The sequence below is a fragment of the Triturus cristatus genome, chromosome 9, assembly GCF_964204655.1.
Source record: "Triturus cristatus chromosome 9, aTriCri1.1, whole genome shotgun sequence".
NCBI lineage: Eukaryota > Metazoa > Chordata > Amphibia > Caudata > Salamandridae > Triturus > Triturus cristatus.
Genome location: NC_140592.1, coordinates 235,713,352 through 235,731,509, shown reverse-complemented (window position 1 = coordinate 235,731,509; position 18,158 = coordinate 235,713,352). Strand labels below are relative to the sequence as shown.

General features: G+C 45.9%; 1 protein-coding gene across 2 annotated transcripts in view; it reads left to right on the top strand.

Moving 5' to 3' along the window:
* Positions 1-4,749: 4,749 nt before the first annotated feature.
* Positions 4,750-18,158, top strand: part of HDAC11 (histone deacetylase 11) — a 241,746-nt gene continuing 228,337 nt past the window's right edge. For both annotated transcript variants that reach the window (XR_014968512.1, XM_085624814.1), the window contains exon 1: positions 4,750-4,812. Coding sequence is in view for 1 of the 2 variants with exons in the window: in XM_085624814.1 (XP_085480940.1) it covers positions 4,811-4,812 (2 nt within the window). In the remaining variant the exon portion in view is untranslated. The remainder of the gene's footprint in view (positions 4,813-18,158) is intronic.

The following is an 18,158-nucleotide window of genomic DNA, read 5'->3' as shown; positions in this document are numbered from 1 at the left end:
CAGGCTCCTTACTGATCATATGACGAAGAAAGCAATATCACTCACATACAAAAAAATCGTAAATAACCAGCCAGACCCTACGCAAACTCTAAAAGCTAGATGGGAGACTGACGTGGGGGAGCTGGATGAGGCGGATTGGCAGGAAGCGTTAGCGTCCCCCAGGGAGGTGGCGATTTCGGCCCGATTTAAACTGATACAACTGAAGATACTGCATCGCACCTACTACACAAGGACGCTACTGCACAAATTACACAGAGCCGATACGCCGCTTTGCGTTAGACAGTGCGGGGAACAGGGCACATTCTGGCACATACTATGGGAATGTGTCGCCATCCAGAACTATTGGAAAGCAATAGTGCACACAATGGCGCAGGTGACAGGTGTAACCCTGGTTCCTGAACCGCGGGGCTGCATCCTGAATGTCTGGGAGGCAGCTGACATTACTCAGACAGTACAAACATGGGTAGCACTAGGGATGGCCTTAGCAAAAAGGGATATTGCGCAGCAGTGGGGAGCCAGGCAAGCCCCGACACTCCGAAAATGGTGCAGTGGTATGGATGAACTCATGGTAACCGAAAAAGCAGTATACGTACACAGAGGCTGCCCCAAAAAATGGAATAAGATATGGGGGAAGTGGAACCTATATCGGGGCAACATCTGCGATCCTCCGCAGGACGACTCTCAATCAGACAATTCCGACTAGTAGGGGCGCGTAAAGAGAGCTCTGGGGAGGGATATGGGGGTGTGGTAAAAGAGACGGGTGTCAATGTAATGAAGAACCTAAAAGGGGTCCTTAATGTAGAATACAGGTGTAATCGAAAAAGATGTAATGTACGTTGTGAAGAACGATATGGTAATGCAGTAACGGTTGGAAGTGAAAATGTTAATAAAAAGATTTTAAAAAAAAATAAATATCTCCTGTCATTCTGGCCTGCTAGTTTTATTCTAGGCATGTCGACTGGTTCCTTACGGGTGCAGAACACAGGTCTATGGGCACTGAGGGAAGCACAGGGGTCCAGCCCAAGATTATGACCTAAACTTCTGAGTTTGTTCACTTTAAGGATTTCCCGCCCTACGGTAATGGGAATTCTTCTATGATGAGATCTCTGCAAATATCTACCTTTAAAATGTATACCTTTGGAGAATGCCCTGTTGAATTTAATCACCTTTTAATGTGGTGTGTCTCTTGGCAATCAATTGTGTTAGACAGGTGAGAGAGATCGTCACCATTCTGGCATCAGTACCTTAACTGTCAATCTTACCAGCAAACTGAACTTGGAACTTCCTAGAGGACCTCAACTTCCACCTTAACGACCGCAGCAACGCAAACACCACCGACCTCCTGGAGAGCATGAGCAACATTGGCCTCAAGCAGCTGGTCACCGATCCCACCCACATTGCAGGACCATCACTTGACCCCATCTTCGCTTCAAGCGACAGAGTCAGATACAACCACACAACACAACTAACCTGGATCAATCACCACAGCGTATACTTTATCATCTCAGGACCCATCGACCCTGGCACTGCGCCCCCAGATCTATGTGAAGGGACTGGAAAAATGTATCAAGATACCAGTGGAACAACACCCTTTGCTCCCACCTCAAAGACTCTACTCACAACCCAGAACAAGCAGCAAACAACTTCTCCTAGTGGATCACAGAATGCACTGATGTCATCGCCCCTTCCAAGACTGCCAAGGCCAAAAACTCAAGCAAAAGATCTAGCTGGTTTACCGAGGAACTGCACTCCAACAAATGCAGCTGCAGACAACTTGAAAGAAAGTGGTGCCTCATCAAAAAGACGGAAGAGCGCACTGCCTTCACCCCCGCTCTCAACCAGTACCACCGCCTCCTGAAAGAAGCCAAGTACGCCCTAGCACACCCCGTCCAATGCAGCGCAAACAACAGCAAAGATCTCTTCAGCACCGTGAAGGAACTTACCAATCCTGCAGCCACTGAGAACAACATCACTCCCTCGCAGGAACTGTGCGACAACCTTGCTGACTTTTTTCCACGACAGGATCTCGGACATCTATGAAAACTTTGGATGCCAACCCTCCACCACCGACATCATCAACAAGCTCACACCCATGAACACAAACCCTGAGCACCTTCTCACCCACTGGGACCTCCTCACTATGCAAGACACTATCGCCATCATAAACTCCATGCATTCGGGAGCACCCACAGACACATGCCCCCAACATGCCTTCAACCTCAGATGCAAGACATTCAGTGACGAGCTCAGGAAGGTCCTGAACACCTCCATCACCGCGGCCTTGTTCCCTGAGGAATGTAAATATGCTGAAGTGATAACCCTCCAAAAGAAACCATCAGCCGACCCAGCCGAACTAAGGAACTACCGGCCCATTTCTTTGCTTCCCTATCCAGCTAAAGCCCCTGAGAAAGTGATAAACCAGCAACACTCCCAACACCTAGAAGACCACAACCCTCTAGACCCCTTCGGATTTGGATTTCAAGCTAACCACAGCACCTAGACAACCCTGATCGCAGCCACTGACGACATCAGAGCCCTACTGGACCACGGGGAAACAGCAGCCCTCCTCCTGGACCTGTCTGCCACTATTGACACCCTCTCCCACCACATCCTGATCAACAGACTCCACCACATCAGGATCCAAAGAAACGCCCTCAAATGGATTGCCTCGTACCTCACCAGCAGAACCTAAAGGATATGTCTCTCACCGTTCACCTCACAGCCCAAGAAGATTATCTGTGGAGTCCACCAAGGATCATCCTTCAGCCTGACCCTCTTCAACACCTACATGACCACTCCCCCCCAGACGACACCGTCAGATCACATGGACTCAACACAATCTTGTACACTGATGGCACAGATCTCATTCTCTTAATGTCCAAAGGCCCCTCCACTACAAAAGCTAACTCTCACAGGTGCATGATAAATGTTGCAGACTGGATGAAGGACAACTGTCTCAAACTCAACACAGACCAGACGAAAGCCCTCATCTTTTGGAGCAACACCTCATCATTAAATGACACACCTTCCACCAACCAAGCAGACACCTTTGATCAGCCTCCCGATCCATCACAGACACCCCACGGATCTGCCGAGCCACCAGCAGAGGACGCTCCTTTTCACACCTGGCAGCCAAGGCTTGGAACAACCTCTCCCTGCACCTCAGGACAGCTCCATCACTCCAGAAGAGATCTAAACACCTGGATGTTTGAATGATCAAACCTCCACGCAGCAACCAATTGCTCCAGTGCCTTTAGACTCTCACGGTTGATTTGTTGCGTTCTATAAATGTCTGATTGATTATCTCTGTATACCATTTTTGCTGACCATTGCACTTCAGGGTTTTATTTTTTGTTATGTCCTCTTCCTGCATCTGTTCCTCAATATTATTCATGTTTACAGTGCTGTTGAGCTAGGTCTGAATAAGACAGATTAATTTAGGATAACTTGTACTTTATCCGTTTTGTGGCCTCCAAATATGCAGGAACGGTTTGTTCTGTACTGCTGTTTTTTTCGAAGTTTTATATAGCGCAAACTTGACCTGAAATCAGGTATCAGAGCACTTTACATGAGCGCCAGTTGATTTACATGAGGACACGTTCATTTTTGTTAGGCACAGGAAGATTAAGTGATTTGCCCAGAATCACAGGATGTTGAGTGTCGTTGCCCAGCGTCGAACTCGGTTACCCAGATTTGAAGGTGACCGCCCTAACAGTTAGGCTACTTCCTCTGCCCATGGTTCATTTCCTCTTTCACAGAATAACTCTCAGACTCCGGTCCATCTTCCTCACTTAGTTCATGTTATAGCTAAAAGGAGGTTAGGTTCCTAGGCAGAATCACAAAAGGTGTCAATCAAAGATATGCTCAAGTCACCAGTCGAAGACTCCCCCCACCCACCTTTATCTTGCATTACAGTTTGTGTCTATGGACATGGTTCTGCTTTTGCGCTGATGACCATTGTTACATTGCGCAATACAAAATTATATTTTTATGACATTTTATAATTGTCATTATAAGCTAGAACAGAAAACAATTGGAAGGCGAGTTAAAATGTACAAGGATTTGAACATGTCTGTGCTATGCATGTTCGCAGTGGACACATAACCAACTGAGGTACTTTCCCACGATTTTAACTTCAGGCCCGCTGTAGGGTTCTCTCAAAGAACTCTATAAATTAACTAACCGACATTGCTATTTCACAACCGCATGGACCTTTGCCCAGGTTATGTGCTTTATGACGCGGTCGGCTCAGTAACTTCGAGTTTTTGTTATGCTGATTCAGATCTTCGCAGCACATTACACCAAGGTCTTGCTTAAAAACACCTTACAAAGTAATCCGATTGTTAACTGTATTGCTATAGCGCTTAGTTTCCCCTGAAGGCTCTGAACTCAAGGTTAGAGGTAAATAGACAAGAGATTAATAAAACGTGTCAAAAATACTATGCGTACAACACATCCTCTCGTAGGCACCGAATCCGCCCTATCTTGGCCCTCATTGCCATATCTTGGCCCTCACCAGTGAAAAACAATATTTGCATCTCCACTTGTTAAATATTTCCCTTTCCAGCACAGCGCGTATTTAGGCGCCCGATCCCTCGTTCGAATGCGACTTGGAGCTGCGAGGACCTCAGCACGTTCCTTCCGTGCCGCCTCCCGCCGTCCCCGAGAGCTCCAGCACAGGCTGCCACGGTGCCACCCCCTGGCTCTGACAGGCTGGCCTATGTCCCCACGCAGGCCGCGCCTCTTAGTGACGTACGCGGTCGTGTTGTGATGCTGGAAGCGGCGCAGCGTAGGACTGCGGAAGCAGAGGATGTAAGTATCCCACCTTGTGGATGTAAACAGACTGCAGTCTGAGGGCGCGTGATCCTGTTTGTTAGAGAATTGGTCAGTGGCCATCCTGACCCAAGCTTAGGTCAAGGCGAGGTGTTAGTAATGATTGCTGCTCAGGAGTGTGTCAAGGCTGAGCGCTGTTAGCTGCAGCGCACTGTGTATTATATGCCCAGGCGACTGCGGCTTAAAATGTGCATGTGTGGTCTGGTCGTCAGGAACGTCAAGTGCTGTATCATAGATGTCTGGTGGCTATATGTCGTTGCAATTTTTTTACCCAACAGCGTTAATACTTGAAATATTTTGCTTGTATTTGCTAAGTGGAAAGAAATCACAAGCCTCGGAAGGCTAGCGAATAAAGAACAATGATTGTTTAATGGTTCGGTACTTAACCTATACATTTATAAGACGATTCTATGTCACCGGGGATACCATGCTATCAGCTCTGAGCCTTAATTTAACAACCCAGTGCTTTTTGGGTGCTGTAATTTTCATTCACCTCAATTGGTTGCCCCGCCATTGTCAGGAGTGCCAGATCACTTAGCCTCACCCTTGATAATCATCTCTATCTTCACAACCACATTGCAACCATGGCGAACACAACTCCAATTTAGGCAGCTTTGGGGCATCAGACAAATTATTCCGGAACAAGACCTTAAAATAGTGGTGCATCCACCCGTTCTCTCTAGACTAGACTATAAAAATGCCCTTCTCTCTGGCATTACCAAAGTTCACCTAGGCCCAATGAGAGTAACTCTGCATACTGCAGAACACTTAGTTTTCGGTCTCAAGTGATTTGACCCCATTTCCGGCCCTGCTAACCCTCCACTGGCTCCCCATTGAAGCGGGGGCCCAATTCAAAATTGCTTGCATTATCTACAGAGCGCTACTCTCCTCACCCTCCTATCTAAACGAGAATCAGAAAATTTCCAGAGCAAATAGGGGGTGCAAAAATGCCCAATACCTGCTACATGAACCAATCTTTCTCTGGAAGTGCCACTAGAATCTGGAACTCTTTGCCTCCATCCGTCCCTCCGTCTAACCACCTGACAGTAACCTTCAACAAGCATTGGCATAGCCAATAGGTCTCGCCTTTGTGACCTTATAAGTGTTTAGCCATGCAACAGTTGCATAACTAAATACTTATGAGGTCCTAAAAGCGAGACCTATTGGCTATGCCAAGCGGCCCTGCGGCCGCGAAAGTGAAAGTGATCGCGATCACGATCAAACATCAAAGCGGCCGCGAAAGTGAAAGTAATCGCGGTAAAGCGCTGCACGCGCGCCCGCGCACATGCACTGTAGCTCTAGGCTGGCCTAGTAGCACTTTTTGGAGCCCTCTCAATAAGTCTCGCCAGACCAGCGCATGCGCTGGGTCAGGCGAGACCTAAAAAGGACCTCAAGCTCCTCCATTTTACATCTTGGTTACTTCACCCTCGACCAGACTTATGTACTTGCTCCTCGGTGTTTTGACCTGCCTTCGTTATTTGACCCCACCATCTAAATTAACGCTGTAAATGTGTATTCTCTGCCCAATTGCTGTAACTGTTTCATGTGGTTACTCCTTCACACATCCACTGAAGTAATTGTTTGAGTTTAATTGCTAGTAATGTAACCCGCTGTAACCCTTATATCCTGCTTTTTGTAAAGTATGCTGCTGCCTTCGGGCCATGTCTGCGCGATATATAATTGCAAAAATAAAATAAATAAAAACATTGATCCATTTGGACAGCTGTTCTAATTACCATAGTAAGTCGAAAGACTTGAGTTGAAAATGTTGCAAGTGAGTAATCTGGTAACCATAATAACAGACATTGTGCCAGTTTGTAGCTAAGTCTTTGCGCTCCTTTCCTGACAGTTAAGACGTTAGCTTGATGTGTGTATATTGAAAATGCAGTGCTAACTTCAGTGATTACATTGTAAAAACAATATAACTGCCAAAGAACTAAGATTTTCTTATGAGTTTGCGGCAGGTATTGCTCACTGTCGATACTGGTAGTACCCATATTGCTCTTTTTCTTTCTCTGATATGGTTTCTGTATCGGTCCTATTGATTTGTTCGCCTGCCATTCACACTCAGATAGATTGGCCCAGTACTAGATAAAGGCCAGCACATTCATTTGTATTTGCCCATTTGTTTGAAATAATCAGTATTTAATTTTTTACACTGCAAAGCGTTAGAAAGACACTGGTGGAAGTTGCATGAGGAAGAGGCTAAGTCTGAATATAGGGAGTCATTAGAAGGCTATCATGCTCTCTGCAAGTCTACCCGCGCTACATACTATACAGAAAAAATTACCAATGCCCAGCATTATCACAAGACACTTTATAAGGTTGTGAAAGAATCATCGGATACTAGTAACATCTTGCCTATGCCCCTTCTTTCACAAAGCCAATGTGATGAGCTAGTTCTTTTTTCACTCAAAAAGTGGATAATATTCACTTAATTGGCTAAAGATTCTGTGAATACAGATTCTACCATAAATAAGGATACCTCTGGCGCGCTTTTACTGGAGGCTAGTCACCCAGCAGCTTAGGCACTGGGTGCTGTCAAACTAAGTGAATGGTCTCTTTTGGATCTTGCATCCTTCCTGGCTGCCTTACAATCTATCAAATCAGGTTCTCCATTGGACCATCTTCCTCCAATTCAGCTCAGTTTATTGGAAACATCTGTCTTAACTATGATTTTGGCGCTCCTTAATTCATCATTGAGGGAAGGGTTCGTCCCTCAGATCTGGAAGCACGCTTTGGTTCTTCCTCTTTTATAAAAGCTAATTTGGATCCTTCTCGTTTGTCTAATTTTTGACTTATCTCTCTGTTACCAGTCTTTTCCAAAGTCCTAAAAAAGCATGTCAACGCCCAGCTCGCTGCATTTTTTGAGGCCCATCATTTTCTCCATTCTTCGCAATCGGGCTTTAGGGTTGGGCACAGCACTGAGTCCACCCTTCTTGTTGTGACAGAACATCTAAGACTACATCTGGATGTGGGAGGTACTGTAGTGCTCATTCTGTTGGATTTGAGCGTGTCATTCGACACGGTGTCCCACTCTATCCTGGCTGACAGACAGGAGTCATTAGGCCTTGAAAGTTCAGCCTTGAGGTGGCTTGTTTCATTCCTAAAAGACTGAACGTTTCAGTTATTTTTGGTTAATGTGAGATCAAAGCCATAAGCCTTGACTTCAGGTGTTCCACAAGGTTCTATTTTGAGCCCCTTGCTACTTAACATCTATGTCCGCTCATTGGTGGAATTAATGGAAAGTTGCGGACTTACCCTTTTTTCATATGCCGATGATACACAGATTATCTTTTCTTTATCGTCTGCACTGAACCATGATCTGTCTTTGCTGAACCTGGGCTTGATGAAAATTTCCTCATGGATGAATAAAAACGCACTCAAGCTTAATGGTGACAAGACTGAGGTCGTGGTTGTTGGTAACAACACCTCATGTTGGGGCCAAAGACACTGGCCGGAATCCTTAGGGACTCTGCCCAACCCGTCTACTAAGGTGAAAAATCTGGGCTTTCTTGCTGACGAAAAGCTTTCTATGAAACTACAGGTGACTAAAGTAACCTCCACCTGTTTTGCAGTCCTTAAATGTCTGAAAACGTTTCTCTGGTTAATTCCCCAAGCGGATCAAAGGAATATAAATTCAGGCTTTAGTCATATCCAGATTGAATTATGGCAATGTGCTGTACCTGGGTGTGGATATGACTTCTGTCCATCGTTTGCAGATTTTTCAAAATGCTTCTGCTAGGCTGCTTTTTCGCTTACCGAAATATGCTTCAGTCTCCCCTTTATTTCAGGAACTGCTCTGGCTCAAGGTTTCTAAACGTATTAATTTTAAAGCACTGTTATTTGTTCAAGGCTAAACATGGCGTGGCACCACTTTACATTCAGGCACTAGTAGTTCCTTATCAACCTACTTGATCCCTGAGATCCTCAAATCAGGCTTTGTTCACTGTACCAAGGTTTCGTCGAACCTGTATGAAGGGCAGCTCTTTTGCCTACCTTGGTCCAAAATTGTGGAACTCTCTGCCTAATGTTCTTTGAATTTGCTATTCATTGCTTATCTTTTGCATGAGCTTAAAGACCTGTCTATTTTAAATCTTTGCCCTGGAACACCTTATCTGGGTCAGTCCTGCACCGGGGAAACCTTTGGGGTAGCTGTGCGCATAACAAATTGTTTAAATAAATAAAAAATAAATAAGCAGAGGTAGATACTGCCTAAGTTGTTTTATGTCTGGGTTGAGTGAGTAGCTTTCCCATTGATGTTTCTTCTTTGCATTCTGTGATCTGTGGTTCAACATTAATAATGTAAAACAGATTACAGACATTTAAATTTAGTGAGGAAAACGTAACTGGATAGGTTTCTTGCCTGCCATGGGTCACCTCGAGAGCTCCTTTTTAGGTCGAGCCTAGGCAGCTCGCATGCACTGTCTGCAAGGCCTATTGTCTTCAACAAAACCACTTTATTCCCGCCTGCTACTTACCATTGGCTCACTGTTCCTTGCTCTTTTTGCTGGGCTCAGAGTCGCTCACTCAGCAGATACGTCACTTCCGGTTAAGACTAAGGAGCACTGGCCGAGCACAGTCTCCCTACTCTTACTTTCCGTATCTGGGTTTTAGCGAACTTAAAAAAAAAAAAAACGTTACTTTATGCCTGTCGCTACTTCCGCCATCCCATCACCCTCGGACACAAACGTAGCGTTGAAACGTTGCAGGCTGATTTCTGTTATAGACCCTTACTACTGTTGTTTACTTGTGGTGGACATGCTTACTTCAATGTTTCTCCAAGATTGACTGTTAGGTACATTCCGATCCCATGTGGCAGCTGGCTCCCTGGCTCCTCATATTGACAGTTTGCTGCCCAGTAAGAGAGCGCTTTGCATGGGCAGTGGCAGGGGCACTGTCCTTTGTTTACTGTTTGGGGAGGGGAGAGCCCGTGTTGCCCTGCTTTTGTCCCGTCCTCGTGTTGCCTCCACCCTACCTGCTGCGGTCGTCGTTCTGAGCAACTTGTGCTCACTCTGCTTACGCTGCCCTTGCTCAGAACGACGACCGCAGCAGGTCTGTTAGGCTCACCAGCTAACCTGTTGGAGCCCTCCATCACACGCCTAAATGTACCATATGACCTTCCCATGAAGAGTGAACTACAAATTGTTTACTTAGGCAGCTATGTCACATGATATAGCCACCATCACATTTCTGAGTTTCTGAAGAAAGCCCCTACCGACCCACAAGGGCGACTGCAAGGGCTGAAACATGTCGACCTATTTTGGACACTAAGAGTGCGTTAGACTGCTAATCCGTCTTCTCACGCACTACACTGTTTTTACTCACCTCTATTCCGGACCAATAAAACTTTGTCTAGGATATACGAGGTCTTTTATCCACTTCACCAGTGCACCGAAAACTCACTTGTTTCTGATCACTACTGCAATAACCAGTGGTTTATCCTCCGGATGGAGGTAAGCATACAAAAATAAGCCCTATGATGATGCTGTCACGTTTTTAAACTTGGCGGAGAACCAAGATATACCGCCTTTGACCTATACACGTGAATGAGGTTTTTTTATTAAAACATATTGCTAACCCTGGTTACTCAGGTCAAGTGATCCATTCCCTATTTGATATTAAATTTGAATAAACAGCCGACAAAAGACGCTATAGCTGTCTGTTAAAATACATACTGAAAACCTTTTTCTTGTGCAGCACGAGGCTAGACTGTGATAATGTTCATTACATTAAGTGTTTGCACTGATTTTCTTTTTATTTGGCAAAATAACATTATAAGAAAATTAGTGCCGGATGAACCACTGCTCTTTTATATATTTCAGCTGTCCCAGGTCGATAACATGAGTAGCATGAAGCTGGGTAACAGTAAACACCCGTTATTTCAGTGCTAAGAGTGTAGGTGCGCTTTACACATAACCTTTTAAGTTATGTAGCGCTTGCCACCTATGAGTTGTCAAGTGGTCTCTCAACCTATCGGGCATGGAGCCAGCGGTCACCCTCCTGCCCCCTCATGTCTCCTCTCACCCTCACCACTGATCCACCCAGAGCGCTCGGAAGGCCCCATTATTACCTAGCATCCAGTGTACCAGGGATTAACCCAGTGCCCAGCCTCATACCAGGCAGGGCATACCAACCAAATCATCATCACCGGGTGTCTCGGGCTCCTTTCTGCAATGGAAACCTGGGAGTTGTGCACAAGTGCCAACTGTGATGTATCAAAGCACTAGAAAGCCACACTTGTGCCACACAATGTGTGTCATTCAAATGCTGCAAACATTATTTGTTTCAGTTTGTAAATAGTGTTGCTGCCACCCATCTCCATTAAGACTGGTACTATGGGCCTCTTAAGGATGAAAGACTGAGTCATCCCGGCTTCTAGACATTCAAACCTGTGACCATCACGATTCAAACAGAACCTTAAAGAGGTGTGTAGACCATTGAGGAGTTCTGCAGCCTGGTGCTGTTTCCTGCTGGCTTGAATCCTGCAGCAGAAAGTTAGAAGGCCAGAGGGTATCCTAGGGAGGAGGTTCTTTGACGGTGAGAACAAGTGCTTAAGACCGTGTGCCACATATAGGTTGTCTATAGCAGGTGACCACATTTTCAGAACCCAAAACCAAAACGGCCCCAGACAAAGAAATAGGACTGTGTGTCTGCACATACCGTGGATGCTAATGGACCATAACGGCAACACCCACAACATAGGCCTGCACAGGCACCCATGCCCCCTCACACACAAAGACTCCATATTACAGCAAGCATTTGCAATGCAATAGGTCTCGCATTTGCAAGAGTTTCAGCTTTTGGCACCCTTTTATTTATGTGTTTTGAAATCCTGCAAGGGGTCATAAACACACACTTTGTACTTATAATACTTGCTTACGAGAAGCAAGGCTGGCAGTAAGAGGCGCAGTTACTGCCAGCCTTACTTCTCGTAAACAACAACTATATGTACAAATTGCATGTTTACGTACTGCTTTGCAGGTTTTCAAAACACATAAATAAAAGGCATTGTCAGTTACAATGCTAATAGCTCAAACTCTCACAAATGCGAGACCTATTGCATTGCAAATGCTTGTTTTAGCTGGTGTTCTAAGTCTTGTCACACGAGTATTAGCGTACCAAGACATTCAGACATCTGAGGAGCTGCACATTTTATTTCAATAAATAAATTGGCTTTTTTCCCACACGTACTAATTCAGCTCAACAGCAGGTATGCTTAAATGCAAAATATGCAACTACACAATCAAGGCATCTATGAATGCAACCCACTCAATTAAGTTCTGGTATTCTACGAGTTCCGGAATGAGCCTTGGAGTGCATCTTGCCTCTATTCTACTCCTACATGACACTGAAATATGTGATTCAGAGGTGAATTGGACTAATTCTGTAGTATCTCAAACTGTCTAATAGCTATTGAATTGTGGATGAGTCAAATTAGCAAAATGTTTAACGGCTACGGGACAGAAATCCTGGTCCTAGTTCAACTAAAAAGAATTGATTGGATATCCCCTACCCACCTTCTTCAGTTAAAGTGTTTCAATGAGCTCTAAAGTCCGGAACCATGAAAACCCCTAGGATTCAGACTTCAACCTAAACTCACAAATTGGAGAAGAGGTGCAAGTCTTCTTCCACAAACTAAACTGTTAAAAAAAACAATTTTCATATCCAGCAAATGCCATCATGTGCTGTTGTGAACCTGCTTAGACGTTTGCAACTTCCTCTACAATGGCTTGCCATGTTACCATGTCAGTATAATTCAAAAGGCTTACACTGCTGCAGTTCACTGCATATATGGGCTGAACATAATCTACAGAATTAGCTGACACTGCAAACACCTTCACTGGCTAGCAATGAAAGGCATTCAAAGTGCTCTGCCACACCATCAGATGCTTAAAAGAATCTGCCCAGCACAACCTCAGGACAAAATCACAAGGTACAGCACTGCTAGATCCCTCTCTTCTAAGAGCCTCAAGCTCCTCTCAGTACCCAAAAACAAATGCAAGACCAGATGTAACAGTCATTTCTCAGTGGTTGTAATTCACATTTGGACAACAAATGTGGAACAACCTTCCACGTCATATATGCAACTTGTATTACCTTATTACTTCCCCCAAAGAAAATCTGGGAAACTTTCCTATTATAACATATAACATTATAACTTAGTACATTTCTAGGATGTCTTTGGCTAGCAAGCACCTGAAGGCAATTCAGCTATACTCTGACCGTTTTGGATTCATAGTCACATCTACAGATTTATACACACCCTCGCTCTTATTTGCTTACTGTGGCACCCATCACACCACCTTCCAAAGGCCCTCACTCTTAAGAGCCGAGGGACCGGTGATGCAGTAGTATCACACCCAGGAATTGCAATATAGTGTAGTGCATCCATTCCTGTTTAAAGTTTTACCACATCAATCACAGTTTTTCCAATGTAATGGTGAATTTTTATTGAGATTGATGCTTCTGCACCTAAGAATTCAGCAGATAATTCCAGTTTTCTAGGCCTCTTAAAGGGGTATAATTTGCTAGATTATAAATGATTTATATGTCTGCTGAAAACACATAGGATGAGCTGATATCTAATGTGGAATTACCCCATATCTTGACCAGTAATTCCTGTTACTGACTGAATCAGCATTTCTGAAGAACTGCGTATGTTGGCCCAAAAGCCTGCTGTTCCTCCCTTTTTATACCTGTGCCACCAGGCCAGTGAGATGGTGACTGTTGTTCCCGTGAGGCCCTCCTTAGCTGATCTGAAACTTATGGCAGCTTCAGACTGGGATCAGAACAGTGTATAAGGTGTCAAACAGTTCCCGTCCTGTGAAATAAGTGCTGATGTTGCCCATCAGCAAGGATCCTACTGCAGAGATATGTGAGTATGTGAAGTGAGTCTCAGGGTATGTTTTTTTTATTTTTTATGCTTTTTATTAAACATCAGCGACAAAATTCACCATTGACATTCACGAGCAAGAGACAATACAAATTCCGAAATTCCAATCTCGAACACAGTAAATCAAGTCACATTTTACGATGTAAAACAAATCAAGGGGTCTCAAGAGTCTCAGATTCATGCAAGGGAGTCGGAGTACAGATATCACCTCTGTAGTGGTTCCATGGCCCCCACACTCTGTTCCATTTCCCAGGGCACCCCCTTGCAACACAGACCGACTTCTCCCTGAACATACACCAATCTAGGTCCTCCTCCCACTTTCCCAGTGTAGGTGACTGACGGGCCCCCCAGTGCTATGCAATATTCCTTTTCGCAATCATTAATACCAGAGTTGCCCATTGTGTAGTATAAGAGGTGAGATCCGTAGGTTCCCAAATATTTAGGAGGCATCTGCGGGCCTCAGGCTGCAGGTCAATATTGAGTACCTCCCGTAGAGTGCGATGTATGGCTTGCCAATAAGACTGTATGTGTACACAGCCCCATATGATGTGTATAAATGTGCTGAACTCCCCGCACCCACGTCTGCACTCCCCATTTTTCTGCTCTGCCCATGCGTACCAAGCCCGGCCCTGTGATGTAAATCCTGTGGAAAATTTTGAGTTGTACCAATCGTAGCCTTGCCTGGATTGCTACTTCTCTCAGGGAGGAGACCGCCTCCTGCCAGTCTTCCTCGTCCAGTTCTAAGCCGTCTCTAACCCATTTCTCCTTCAGCGATTGTAATGGATCTTCCATAATATTAATCAGTTTTTTGTAGATCAGGGAGATGGTTTTCTCAGGGAGGTGGCCATCAAGTAGTCTATCCTCCAAGGGGGAGGCCTCCGGAAGTGTGGATTTGCTCGTGATGTGCGTGAGCAAGGCATGCCGTATTTGAAGATACCGATGCTCAGTATTCGCCAGGCGGTACTGCTGTTGGAGGGAGGCAAAAGGAAGAATCGTCTCCTTACCCCAGATATCTTTGATCTGTGAGATTCCAATAAGGTCCCATTTATCAAAGCCCTTGGATTACCACAGGCTTCCCAGATTCTCAGAGTTCCACAGTGGAGTTGCCAGGGTAAGTCTGCGGTCCCGTCCCAGCTGTTTGTAAGCCACATGCCAAACATGGACCGAATGTGCAGTCGGTCCTGTGAGAGGGTACCCGCGGGGCCTGGCATAGAGCGCTCTGCTATATTCCCCCCCGGAAGTAGCCATCTGTCCATCGCATACCCGGGGTCATCCGGTCGATCATAAATCCCTTGGTTGATAGCTACCAAATGGGACGCACAATAATACTTTCTAATTTCTGGGAGACTGATGCCCCCGTCATACCAATTACGGGTCAATTTGGTTAGGGCTATTCGGGGCTTACTGTCCCATAAGAGATGTAGTTGAAGTTTCTCTATTTCTTTGAAGTAAGATGTGGGAACTGGATCCATTAATTTCTGGAGGAGCCATCATTTTGAAAAGGACCGCTTTACCTAACAACGAGAGGGGTAGAGACTTCCAGTCCTTAACGTCACTTTTCAGCCTCTGAATAGGTGGCACCAGGTTGCAGGCAAAGCGGAGCTCCGAGCTCAGCGTGATGAAGATACCGAGATAGCGGAAGCCGTCCGACACTATCTGTATTGGGCAGCCCCTCGGGAGGTTGGGTGGTTCTCCCTGTAGGACGTAAACCACAGACTTTGACCAGTTTATGGTGAATCCAGAGTACCTCCCAAACACCGTGAGCATGTCCAGGAGGCCGATCAAGGAGGCTCTTGGGGAGGTCAGATACAGCAGAATGTCATCTGCGTATAACAATATCTTATCTTCCCAACCCGGGGACCACCGCATCCCACGAATCACTTGATCTCTACGGATCCATGCCGCCAGGGGCTCCAAGGCTAATGCCAAGAGGAGCGGAGATAGAGGGCACCCCTGGCGCGTGCCACGGCTCAGTTGGAAAGCTGGAGACTTGCGGTTGTTCACAACAACCTGGGCCATGGGGCTGGAGTATAGCAGGCGGACTCAGCTCTTAAAGATGTGACCAAATCCCAATTTGTCTAGCACGGTGAAGAGATATGGCCATTCGACCATATCAGATGCCATGGTGGCGTCTAGGGATACCAATATGGCGGGTTCTAGGATAGTTGGTACCCTGCCCAGTACACCATGCAAGCGGCGTAAATTGAGAGCGGTATTTCAATGTGGCATGAAGCCTGATTGTTTGGGGTGCACTAGTGTATCAATTACTTTAATCAAGTGCGTAGCTAATAGTTTTGCAAGGATCTTAGGTTCTGCATTAAGCAGCGATATTGATCTATAGGACGCACAGCTGGTTTTGGATTTGCCCTCCTTATGAATGACTACGATATTTGCGACCAGTTGGTCAAAGGGGAGCATCCCCTTGTCCCTGCTCTCTAAGAACATCGAACGGAGGTACGGGGCTATCTTGTCCGGTCTCAATTTGTACAATTCAATTGGAATGCCATTGGGACCTGACGCCTTTCCCGAGTTCACTCCCCGTATTGCCTGTGCCAACTCATCGTCTGTGAGAGCGGACTCAAGATATTCACTATTTTCATCTGAGAGGGTAGGACGTCTGAGATCTCTAAGCAATTCACTATTGTCTTCATCTGTGTAGTTACCAGTCGTGCGGTAAACCGTTTGATAGTAGCCTGCTAGTGGTCAGCTATTTCCTGCGGATCAGTTATGGGGATGGTGTCCTCGCCTTGTAAATCGGGCACCAGACGGGCCGCCCATTCCCTCCTATCCAACCATGCAATTAGCTTCCCTGCCTTATCTCCATGTTCGTAGATTCTGCTCTGCATGTCTCTGCCCTGTGCCCTGTGTTCCGCTATGCTTTTGAAGTCGTCTTGTTTCAGATTAAGGAGATGTCGTTTTTCGGTTGTCACAGCCTGAGCTAATTCTTCTTCCACTCTCAGTATATCTTCTTCTGCTCGCACTAAATCTGCCTCCTTGTCCTTTTTCTTTCCTGCAATCAGGGATATGGTTTCCCCGCGCCTAACTGTTTTGTAGGCTTCCCATAATGTCTGAGCTCAGTCAACAGTACCTCATTGTCTTGAAAGTAGTTGTCTGTTGCTTGGGCTATTTTCTTCTGGGTTTTCCGGGTCTCTCAGGTACCATGAATTAAGGGGGGCTATCTTGCTGGCGCTCATTTGACCCAGGACTACCTTCATCCAGACCGGAGAGTGGTCCAAGATGCCTCTACCCAAGTGGCGAACCTCCCGGATATTGAATGCCTGTGCCTCCGGGACTAGGATATAGTCAATACAAGATAGACTGTGGTGGGCTCCCGACAAGAACGTGTATTGGGTCCTGTATGGATTATGTATCTTCCAACCATCCACCAGTCCCATGGACTCGAGAAAGTCTGGTAGCCACTTCTGTGCGGGTCTGATGTCCCGCCGTGGATAAAGGTCAAGCGTTCCAGACAGCACTGCGTTAAAATCTCCTCCTATCACTGGGAGGCCTACAGGGAGTGACATGAGTATAGTACCCAGGTCTTTAAATGCATCGTTCTGAAGGCCGGGGGGAACATACACTGAAACAAATGTGGCCGTCTTGCCCTTCCATATACCTGAGACCCCGATATATCTACCCCGTGCGTCCAGTGGAACGAGTTTTTGGTTAATATGCCCACCCCTCGCGACCCCGTAGTAAAGCCCGCATGTGCCACCAACCTATATCCTCCCTTGTTCAGAGCCTGGCATGTGTTCCCAATAAGGTGTGTTTCCTGTAGGAGTATGACGTCTGGGGCCTGTCGCCTGATGTATTGATTGACCATGCCACGTTTGATCTTGTCACCCAGTCCGTTTACATTCCAGTTGAGTACTCTAACCCCTATATCCCTATGTGTACCCATCTATATTGAGGCATAGAAGCTACTCCTGCTCAGTGGCCCATGTTGATGTTGTCAAAAGAACAAACTCTACGTACATTTCAAACCTTGGAAACAATATCGATAAAACAATTACCCCGTACAAATGAAAATTCTCAAACTTTAACACCCCTACCCAACTACCCCCTTGCCTGTACCCCTGCCCACCGGGCTTCAAACTGCCCATGATACAACTTGCAAAGTGCCTGTCGCCCACACACGTTAACTAAAAGTAGTAAAGTGGGCTGCGTGGTGTCTCCCCCCCCCCTCCCTATCACGGTTATCGTTACAATAGATGCCCCCCAAATGGGGAGCAGCAATCTAAATGGATCAAGAAAGATTTACGCAATTTGTAGTGCCCCTAAGCAGGCCCTAAGACTCCACTAGTGTCTAACAGATACTCTCATCAATATCATTGTCAATTAAGTCCGTTGGCCCATGACCACCCCAACTCAGTACATTACCCCTAGCCAGGTGCTGCCTGTCGGTCAGCGGCTTTCCAACCAGTCAGCT